Consider the following 11,631-nt stretch of genomic DNA (forward strand, 5'->3'; position numbering starts at 1 on the left):
GGGAGATTAACGAGTGGATGGGGATGTGATTAACGGAAGATTTAGGGTTTCCTGAGAGGATTAGTTGGTATAGATTACGTGTTCTTAAACCACTAGGCTTGGCAACCATAGGAAGTTATCACAAGTTAGAAGAGGTCGAGAGATAAGTCAAACCGAGTAATTGTTGTTTATTCTAGTTGAGAAAATAAGGTCAGGAGATAAGAGAGTATCAACCAATCGATTAACTAGTTAGACTTCGGGAAGTAATAATTGGTTAATCAATAGCTAATTCACCCTAAAACCCTAATCTAAAGGTAATTACAAACCTTAAAGCGAGTTAATCTTCCTGACTGATTCATTGATTTAATTCATTTGTTTATTTTTCATATTTAATTATTTTAGTTATTTATTTTTATCTCATTAATCTATTTTATGGTTTGTTGTAATATAGGAATTAGTTACTACTACTTAGACTTATTATTGTAAAAAAGTTTTCATAATTTATGCCATCTTCCCTTGGGTACGAACAATCATCAGAACACTTCCAAGTCTTTCGTTGTAACTAAACTATATTACAATTTTGACCTGTGCACTTGCAGACATTGCTGTCCTAAATTCTTATATATTTTTTGGTGTTATATTTAACTATAAATGATAGACGGTTAAGTTTTTGGCACCATTGCCGGAGAGATTTCAACAATAAATATTGAAAATATTTTTTTACAATTAATAAGATAAGTAAAAACATTAAAACTTATAGATACAATATTTAATTTTTGTTTATTTTTTTATTATTTTCCAGGTCGTTATGACCCGAAGCTCCAGTACTCCAAACAAACTATACCCAGATTCGAAGCAAATCATTAAGCGCAATCGTTAACTCATGAACACCAATCTACTTATTGTAATTAATTTACTTTAAGAAAATTCATTATTTAAAGATTTACGAAAACGACAAGTGAATGACCGAAAAGAAATCTCAATGAATCAGAGAACGTTGCGTAAGTACGCCTTACCTACACTAAATGTGATGCACTAAATGCGATGCGAGAAAGCATAACAAGGTCAGCAATCAATGCCAATAATTTTAAAATAAAAACAACCACGATTCAAATGATTCAAAATAGGCTGCAATTTAAAAACAATACGGTGAATACCCAAATCAACACTTGAAACGGTTGGTTCAATTTAAGGGGAATATGATTCATTATTAGTGGTCCCATTATTATCAGTTGACCGAAAATGTAGCTTCCTCACACAGAACTTATGTCCCAGTATGATATATTTATAAATAAATATTTATTAAAGAAAAACTGGCATAAGACTGGTATAGATAAAAATTAATATAGAATCATTATCCGCTTACCTTATTTTGTGGCTATCTTTCAGAAGATAACAACAGAAAAACGACACACACGCGCGCACATTACCAACCACAGTTTTGACCGGCTCTCCTCTTCGTCTTCCATTTACCCATAAACTATTTTATGCAATAAATAAAATAAAAGCATTGCCCTCTCACCCCTCTCTAAAGCCACCCTTATTTCCGCTCCCTCCGCCGGTTAGTCCCTATACTCTGTACCACGCGCCACCGTGCTTTATACCTGAATCTAAACTCATCTTTTTGGGACCCACACGAAGATTTGTTCTTATCCTGTAACCTTAAATAAGCATGTGTATCAGTGCATGGTACGTGTGTCTAGCAGTCATTCCTTACAAGCAACTAAGTAAAGTGTAGTCAGCTTTTTTTGATCCCCTACCTTAAACCCATCCCCCGCCGCCATGCAAGCCACTATTCTAACCTTACGCGCCACTGTAATCCCCACGAATAAACCACTCACCCCTCCTCCAAACCGCCGCCGATGTCTTTTCATAACGGCACAATCCCAAGCAGCCGTAACACCCGACCCTCCCTCTCCACCCACAGTAAAACTCAACAAATATAGCTCAAGAGTAACGGAACCGAAGTCACAAGGCGGGTCCCAGGCGATGCTATACGGGGTAGGATTATCAGAAGACGACATGTCGAAACCCCAAGTGGGAATTTCGTCGGTGTGGTACGAGGGGAACCCGTGCAACATGCATTTGTTGAAGCTGTCGGACGAGGTGAAACGGGGTGTTGAGGACGCTGGGATGGTTGGGTTTAGATTCAATACGGTCGGAGTAAGCGATGCGATTTCGATGGGGACGAGGGGAATGAGCTTCAGTTTGCAGTCAAGGGATTTGATTGCTGATAGTATTGAAACGGTTATGGGTGCTCAGTGGTATGATGGCAATATCTCTATTCCCGGTTGTGATAAAAATGTAAGCTCTTTGTTTCTAACTTTGCTTCTTCTTTTCTTTTTAATACTTTTGTAAGCATTTTGTGTTTTATTTTTCCTGATTTTGACGCTATATATGAACTTGCCTTACTGTGAAAGGAAAAAAAAAACAAAAAGATAAATGTGATTTAGTTATATGCTCATCGCTTTTAATTGTGAGAAAGAGAAGAGGAAAGAAAAGGATGTAAACTGCATTTAACTCAAGAGTGTTCTTTATCTGGTTTGATTGAAAAAATAAAATTGATTTGAAGTGATCAAATTAATTTAATTTTTAGACATTTTCCCATGGGCTCTGATTGTTTGGACTTTGGTAGAGCTATAGAAGTAGTTTATGTGTTAATGCAGTTGTGGTTCATTAAAGTTCAACAATCATAAACTATGGTCTGATATAGGTTTGCTTTCTCAATTGTGCCTTCTATTAGTCTAATGCTAGCTAGTTCTTTAGATGCCAGGTACACTTATTGCAATGGGGAGGCTCAATCGGCCAAGTCTTATGGTTTATGGTGGAACTATCAAGGTTTTCTTCTTTGCTTTGTCTAGTGCAAGTGTCATCAATGGGCTACTCTCCTTTCATTGCAAATGGCTCATTTAGTCTTGATATTTTATTAGTTTTGCTCTTAGAACACTGTTGTAAGTTTTATTCAGAAAATCACTGCCACTGTTTTAAAAAAATCTAACATTCAGAACCTATCATATACAACAAGGCTATAAGGATTGGTTTCAAAGTGGAAAGCACTCATTCTTATGAGTCATAAATGCTGTATTCTTTTGTAACTTTCCCATAAACATTACGTGTTCATTACATTTCTTATCAATGCATCCAGCAAAGAACAAATGGCTAAATTGACTGGGCCTGGAATAACACGATATGCTGGCAAATATGTTATGCCGAAAATCATGTCTGAATATTTTTGAAAGAATTTGAGGCATCAAATGTTCTAAGTTCTGACCTGAAATATATTATGTCCTTGTACGATTGCATGTCAGAAATGAGGTTTATTGCAATCTGTTACTCTGCTTCTCCCTTCCATTGTTCATTATACATCATATAGCCATTTAATATACTATAATGTATTTCATTGAAGTTCAGGTAACATTGCTGCAAATTTAAATAGTTATAGTTCGTCAATTTTCAAAAGGCCTTTATTTATGTATTGTACTTGTTCTTTTGCAGCCTGGTCATTTTCAAGGCAATACATATGATATAATATCTGCCTTCCAGGTATGCACAGTGATATGCTATATGAATTTTGTTATGACAGTTGATTGCTTCTTATTATATCTTCATCTTAGCTGAATTTTTTCTTTGGTTTTGTTATTCCTATGCTCAAGAATTTACCTTTTTCAGACGCTTGGTGTCTGTTAATTCTTTGTTTTTAGGACAATAAAAGTTTGTGTGACAAATACAAGAAAATTTCTGAAAGTAGAGCAAGGAACTTGACATATTATGCTGACACTACAATCTTTTGTTAAGAACATTACACTTAGATAAAAATATACTATAAAATTTCCCTCAACTATGATCATTTTTGGCAAGTATATGGGCTATTTCTGTGAGGAATAAAATATGAAAGTTTACAATCATAAGATTAACCTATGATCTTCTGTGTATGCTTATGATCAAGAACCTCAAGGTTGTGTGTGACAGACAAATTTAACTGCCAACCTTTTTTGTATTTCATTTTATAATAGCTGATGCTCTTTGGAGTTTGTCTTTTGCATTAATCTCTTCCTTTGCAAGCTTTTGGAATTTATACTCATTCTATCTAAAAGGGGAGCATTCTATCTAAAAAGGGAGAAGTTTACTTTTCCTGGTTGACTTATGAGCAATGTGATATTTTCCTATTTGCTGTCTTCCTAGAATCTTCTTGAGAAGTGAAGGATTGACTGAATATTTAGGTGGAATAGATTGTTAGTTCAATTGATCTGTGTCTGGTGTTGGCACACAAACTTTGGGGGCTATTTCTTGGTACATTTCTTTTGGATTCAGTTTTCAACCCCTACCTGAACTGAAGTAGTATTCACCTTTGAGTGACAAAGTTTGCTTTTGATTTTCATTATCTTTTTCCCATTTATATGCCCTTTGAGGATTAGAATAAGGACTGACAGACTGTTTTGAAGTTTGCCAAGATCTAGCAATTTTATTAGATAGTCTACCATATGGTAATATGTGAAGATTAACTTCTATGACGTGAATTTATCAGAAAATAAAAACAAATTTTGACAAATTCGGTAATCTTGTAACTGTTTTTTATTTTTTTTCTGATTGGCCTCATAGTGTTATGGAGAGTATGTTAGTGGATCAATAAGTGACGAGCAGAGAATGAATGTTGTCCGTAACTCATGCCCTGGAGCTGGGGCCTGTGGGGGAATGTATACTGCAAATACAATGGCTTCAGCAATTGAAGCTATGGGAATGTCTCTTCCTTACAGGTAGAAATATGCTCTCTGGATTGAGATTTTGGTATTTCTGCCTTTTCTCTTAAACTTTTTCTTCTCGTTCCTGAAAAGCTCTTCAATACCTGCTGAAGACCCATTGAAATTGGATGAATGTCGTTTGGCTGGAAAGTATTTGCTTGAATTGTTGAAAATGGATTTAAAACCCCGAGACATTATCACCCGCAAATCTTTACATAATGCAATGGTTATTGTCATGGCCCTAGGTGGGTCAACCAATGCCGTATTGCATTTAATTGCTATAGCTAGGTGAGAAAATGTGCCAAACATCCCTTGGATATATCAAATTATCAGAAACTTGTGGAGATAACTCCTGGAAACATTCATGCCAGGTCTGTTGGTCTTGAATTGACTCTTGATGATTTTCAGAAGGTTAGTGATGAAGTTCCATTTCTGGCTGATCTGAAGCCCAGCGGGAAATATGTCATGGAAGATGTGCATAAGGTAAATTAACTGAAAGTTATTTGCTGTCATTCAATTCCTTCAAGTAGTGTTTTTCCTGTATAGCTGATGAGCGATGACATTAATAGCTTCCTCTATATATGTTGTATATCCTATCTTTTCAAATAATGAGGGATAAAAAAAAAAAATCATGTTTTGATAGATTGGAGGAACACCTGCTGTTATTCGTTATCTTTTGGAGTTTGGGTATCTAGATGGGGATTGCATGACTGGTATGTCAGTTTGGGTTCCATACTTCCATTAGCATTTATTCATTTACGATAATTTTAGAGCTTTATTTTTCTATATTCTTAATATTTGGTGTTTTTTGCTCTCTAGTGACTGGGAGGACATTGGCAGAAAACGCAAAAAGTTATCCTTGTTTACCCGAGGGGCAGGTTGGTGCTGATGTCTTTCTTACTCCCCAAAAATAATTTGTTCCCTATTGAAATTTTTAGATGCCATGAAATACAGCTAGTCTGATCAGTCTCAAATTTGCTTTCAAGGATATCCTAAAACCGGTGTCAAATCCTATCAAGAAAACGGGGCACATCCAAATATTAAGAGGGAATCTTGCACCAGAGGGTTCTGTAGCAAAAATTACAGGAAAAGAAGGACTATATTTCTCTGGTGTCTCTTTTACCCTTTCTTCTATTTTGAAGTTTTGTGCTTTATGTTCATTATTATGTTATGTGAGATTTTTTAATAATTAAAAATATATTGTCTTCATAACAATGATTGTAAAAATTGTTCTGTAGGTCCTGCACTTGTCTTTGAAGGAGAGGAAGCTATGCTAGCAGCTATCTCAGAGAATCCTATGAGTTTTAAGGTACATGTGTCTAGCATCGTAGGATGCTTTTAATTCTATAAGTGCTTAGTAAAGTGGTGGCCCTGTGTTTTTCGTTAACAATGGACCGTGAGAAATTGTATTACTTGAATTTTGTTTCAGATAAATAGTAGCTGCTTCATTCTAGTTGCTGAATGCTGAGAGTTTGTTCTGTGTTATCTGTTTGATTTGATATCTATAATTTTTTCCAAATTGTTTCTTATGATATTCTCTAGGATAAACCTTGTTGAGTACATTTTAGTCAAGAATGTGAGTTTCATTTTTGCATTCCTTATATATGCATTTGCATTTGCTAAACATTTATTGTTGTTTCTGCTCGTAAATTTCCAGGGAAAAGTAGTAGTCATTAGAGGGGAGGGACCCAAGGGGGGCCCAGGCATGCCTGAAATGTTGACACCAACTAGTGCAATAATGGGAGCAGGTCTCGGAAAGGTATTGTGGTATTAAGTCGAAGTGATTTGCCACCAATGTCATATTTTTTGTTAAAGATCTATAAACATGCTATTCTATACACTTTTCACCGAAAAGGGACAAAAAGATTCAAAATCCCAATTCTATGGTTAATGGAAGCATAAGCCTTGTTGTTTGAGCAGTCCCGAGACTTGCCTCTTTTTAGTGTCTTTTCAACTTGAATTACATCTTTCTAATTGCTGACGTAAATATTGTTCCCTTTAAAGTGCTATTTGATTTGAATGTTGAAAGTAAATACTGCAGGATGTTGCATTGCTCACTGATGGTAGATTTTCCGGAGGTTCACATGGATTCGTTGTAGGCCATGTTTGCCCTGAAGCACAGGTGCAGTAATTTCTCATGCACAGATTTACATGATAATTTTGGCACACTAATGAAAGATTAACATCGTGCATTTTTAGTCCTTGTGATCCTTCTCGTGTTTCTTTCTGTCTTAGCATAACAATATCGAAGCTCCGAAATAGTTTAAAATTATGAAATTAATGAATAAAATTGTGGAATATGAAGCTCACCTTATTCATAGGCAACAAACTAGTGAAATGGGTAAAGTGTGATAATGAAATATGATGATTAATATCGGCATTGTTTTTAAAGGAGGGTGGCCCCATTGGTCTAATCCAGAATGGGGACGTCATCAGCATTGATGTTCAGAAGAGGACCATTAATGTTCAGCTGATGGATGATGAACTAAATGAGCGAAGAAAGACATGGACTCCACCTCCTTACAAGGCTAACAGAGGAACTTTGCATAAGGTGAGGCTGATGATCTGCATTTTGCCTATGTTAGTAATAGGTGTCTCATCTCTGATTGTGTATGAACATATCTTTTTTTCATTTTCAGTACATCAAGAATGTGCAATCGGCTTCCATGGGATGTGTTACAGACGAATAAGCAATAGCCAAAATGATAAACTGGGAAAGATTATAGAGTGAAAATAGGCTTGAATCCGTGCTCACTCCATTGTGATGCACGAGGTCTTTTTGCAGCTCAGGCCTGGTTTAAACTTCTTGCTACAAATTTTTAGGTTTAATGTTAATTGGTTTAAACTTTCTGAGTTGGATGTTTGATATAGGCCTTTGTTATTTTTTTATCTCATGCGACGTTTACGATTTCTGATGATGTTGCCTGTGTGTAGATCTTGTGAGGGAGTTAAGTTGGGGTTTTACCCATTTTCACTTTTAGACAATGTTATTTGAACTGACCGGACTGGACTAGCCAGTTGAATCAGGAATCAGCCAGTGTACCAAGGCTTTGAATCAATTGACTGGAGAACCGGTAAGAATTGATTGAATTGGGTAAAAAGCTGGTTGAATCGGATTGTTTATTTTTTGAATTTTTAATGACTTTTAATCTAATCGGTTGAACTAATCGCATCAAGGAATCAATAGTCTAATTGGTTCAACCATTGGTTCAATTTAAAAAATATTACTTTTAGGTTAAATATTTAACAAACCCTAGTTTTAGTTATTTTTAATGACTGGTTGGATTGGATTTTCATGGGATGGATTACACTGAACTAAATTATTTTTGAATTTCGGTTTTATCAAGTTAAATTTGTTTACTAAAATACAAAAAGTAAATAATAACATAATATCATGGTTGGAGGTCTTACGTTCAAAGTTTTTACTATTTGTGAGTTCTTTTACATTTATTCTAGTTTTAGTTTAAGTTTAGAGGTATTTTAGTTGTTATTCTGATAGGGTTGTAATGTTTGATTTCCATTGTAGTTGGATTGTATTAATTCTAATAGCAATTTTCAAAAAAAAAAAAAGTAAAAATATTAGACATGGTGGTTTTAAATTTGAAAATTTAATTATACATTTTATATGTTTACTCAGATGCCATTATATAATATTGTGGACGGAGTTTATGTCATTGAGGTGGTAAATAGTCACTTTTTAATAAAATCTTGAAAATTATCTTAGATTCTTAATGATTTTATATACTTAGAATATGATAAATGCTATGTACTATTACAATATAATGTACAAATGTTATAACAATACAGGTCTAATATAATTAAAAAACCTTCAATAATAAAAAATATATTTAATTGAACCTTTAATAGAAAATAAACAATCATTTAAAACCTTCAATTGCATAATTTTGTAATTTAGTGAAAGTACTTGACGATGTTAACTTTGTTCTCATTAAGTTGGTGAAGTATTACAGTTTTTTTTCTCTTTAGAGTTCTTATATTTTGGTTCACATGGAGGTGTATTTTAATAATTTTATATATTTTTATGATTTTAAAAATAATAATAGAATCAATTTAGAAAATTTAAGTTTTGTTATGAATTAAAAGAATTGAGAGAGTAAAAGTAAAAGAAATAAGTGAGTAAAAGTAATATTGAATGAGAGAGTACACTCATCTATTATATACATATTATGTTGGCTCATTAAAAATCTTATCAGGTAAATTCAATAGGACAAAATCTCGATTAAGGGAAAAAGAGTACAACTCGTATTTACTCCGCTCATGACAACATCACATGATATCTCATATATATGTATTCAATCTTGAATATTAACTTTTAAATGATCACTTAAATGTATTTGTTAAATATTTATATCATTATTCTTTTGAAAGTCAAGGTGAGGAAAATTTGAAAAATTTTAGAAAAATATATTTTGATCTTTTAGGAGTTTCAATAGTAATTATAACAAACCTTGATCATGTTTATTCTATAAAATGTATATAAGTATTTTGGATCATTTTTAATCTTCCTTCAATTACTATTCATTGAGTTATATTTACCACATATATTCAAATAATTTCAGTTCATATAAATATTTATGCAAACATATTGAATAATTTTTCAAGAATTTCTACATGCATCTAGCATTCTAAATCCTTCAAGGATTATAAACTTCATTATATAATGATTCAATTGTAACAACAACCATTAGGCACATGTCAAATATTTCATGAAGCACCAAACTAATAAGATATTTAAATGTATTCGCATTCACCACAAAATAATATTATACCTTCCATAATTAATGTCAGGACTTAGTGAAAAATTTCATTAAAATTTTTTTTTCACGAAACTACTCATTTGTACCACACTAGCTTTATACCTTTAGACATTTGGATTATTGGTTCAATAACTTTACAAATTTAATTCTACTTGAATTGCGTCTTTTCATTTTTGACCAGTTTATTCCATGTTTATATTTCTCGACAATTTTATTCAATATCTTTATTTTCTTTTATTATTTTAAAATTGCAAAAAATGTTGTCGATAACTTTTCATTTCTATGGTTCCATATTTTCTCGTATTAACATAATTTATTGAGATCTCTTTATTTTCATTACTTTCATCTTCAATTTCAAGTGCTTGAATCTCTTTTGGAGTTTTAATAATTAGTTATGTCTTGGGTCTCTTTAGGAGCACTGTAACACCCCTTACCCGGCTCAGTCGTTGACTCGAGCAATAGGATGTTACGAAGAAATATTAAACAATTACATTTAATTACAGATAAAAAAACTTAACTAAATATCATTTCATCACATAAGAACAAGTATATCTTGCAATTAAATCAAGTTCGGATTAATGTTGAACTTATGAAAACTTTAAACCAACTGGACAACAAATAGGGATTAAATTCAAATTAAAATGCAAATTTGGTAAAAATCTGCAAACAGGGGTCACACGGCCTTGTGCGAAAGCTTAGCCCGTGTGTGGTGGATCACACGGTCGTGTCACTAAACCGTGTACAAGAACCGTGCTCATGTGAGATAGGCCACAAGGCCATGTGGATGGGTCACACGACTGTGTAAGCAAATCGTGTACTCTCTACGCTCATCTGCACCAAAATCACTTAAATTTTTACAGACCACACGGTCATGCCATGAGCCCATGTATGGCACATGGTTGTGTGCTAGCAAATGTGTGCCTAAAAAATGCCTTTTTAAGTAATCTATTCAATCATGAACACTTAAGCTACAAGCCATCATTTAAACCACATCTCAATTAATTCAAAAGCACTCAAATCGACCAAAATCATCATTTATATCAACAATCCTAAGTGCCTAAAGAATATGACATAATGGGCACCTCAATCATCAATTTAAAATTCAACCAAAAGAGCATATACATACCAAACAAGTAAGCATTCGATGACACTTTCACTATCATCCAATTAAGCACCAAATAATCGTTCAAGTAATCTCAAACTTAAGCATCAAGCTTACCAAATCATTTCAAACATACCTAAACTTATAACTCAACTTTGTAAACCTATTATCTAGCATATCATTTAGACACCATCAAAGTAAGCAAATATCCAGGTCAAACTTCTCATCAAGATACCATCTTCATAACTAATGTCATCATACACATTTTTACATAAACATAATCTTAAAATGCCAAACTCACTCAAGATATAACATTTGCATAAACTTAAGATTTCCTAGGTACATGCCACACATAACCAAGCCTTAATATGGTCAAAAGACTACAGAATCAATACTGGGATATTGTGAGCTTCTTGCCAATCCGCCTGACACGTTTCGCAAGTTGACACTACAGGGAAAAAGGAAATAAGGGAGTAAGCATTATAATTGCTTAGATAGTTCACAGGTATAAAAATCAAGTAACTTAACTCCGGTTATAATTATACACTACATGCTACTTAGCTTGGTAAAGTTTGCCTATCATGACAAATCACATATAAAAAAATGAGTTCAACATTTATCAAACCATATAGTAACTCAATCATATAATATTTCAATTCACTAATTCAATATTTATTACCATTCATAAAACAAATAATCATTTAAATCAATTCACTATATTAACTTATCATACAATCTATTTATCTACAATAAATCTCATTTCAAATTAATGTCAACCTTGATTTTTATTTCATAATTTGAATTTTCAATCCAACTCATAGTAATTCATTTTTATGCCAAATAGATATTGAATGTTAATTAAATCTCAATCATTACTTTAGTCCATAATACTAATTCTAAATCACATTCATTGATTTATCGTGTTTTCATATTGGCCTCTTGGGCTTGTATAAATGATTCTCAATATTTATATATATCATTCGATCATCATATCATCTCATTTCAAAAATAGACATTTCATTTCACATTTTTA

At 33.1% G+C, this 11,631-nt stretch overlaps 1 protein-coding gene across 2 annotated transcripts; it reads left to right on the forward strand.

Moving 5' to 3' along the window:
* The first annotated feature begins 1,319 nt into the window (after positions 1-1,319).
* LOC108489678 (dihydroxy-acid dehydratase, chloroplastic-like) lies at positions 1,320-7,819 on the forward strand. 2 transcript variants are annotated; one of them, XM_017794372.2, is made up of 14 exons: positions 1,320-2,283; positions 2,746-2,817; positions 3,475-3,522; positions 4,579-4,733; positions 4,812-5,006; positions 5,090-5,201; positions 5,362-5,431; positions 5,538-5,596; positions 5,705-5,828; positions 5,957-6,027; positions 6,376-6,477; positions 6,760-6,840; positions 7,111-7,269; positions 7,358-7,819. In XM_017794372.2, exons 1-14 carry the CDS (start codon positions 1,762-1,764, stop codon positions 7,406-7,408), a joined length of 1,821 nt encoding a protein of 606 aa, XP_017649861.1. In that variant the 5' UTR covers positions 1,320-1,761; the 3' UTR covers positions 7,409-7,819. The 2 variants fall into 2 exon arrangements, with proteins under 2 accessions (XP_017649861.1, XP_017649863.1); XM_017794374.2 differs by lacking the exon at positions 4,812-5,006.
* The last annotated feature ends 3,812 nt before the right edge of the window (positions 7,820-11,631 follow it).

This window comes from Gossypium arboreum, chromosome 10 (assembly GCF_025698485.1).
Source record: "Gossypium arboreum isolate Shixiya-1 chromosome 10, ASM2569848v2, whole genome shotgun sequence".
Lineage (NCBI taxonomy): Eukaryota > Viridiplantae > Streptophyta > Magnoliopsida > Malvales > Malvaceae > Gossypium > Gossypium arboreum.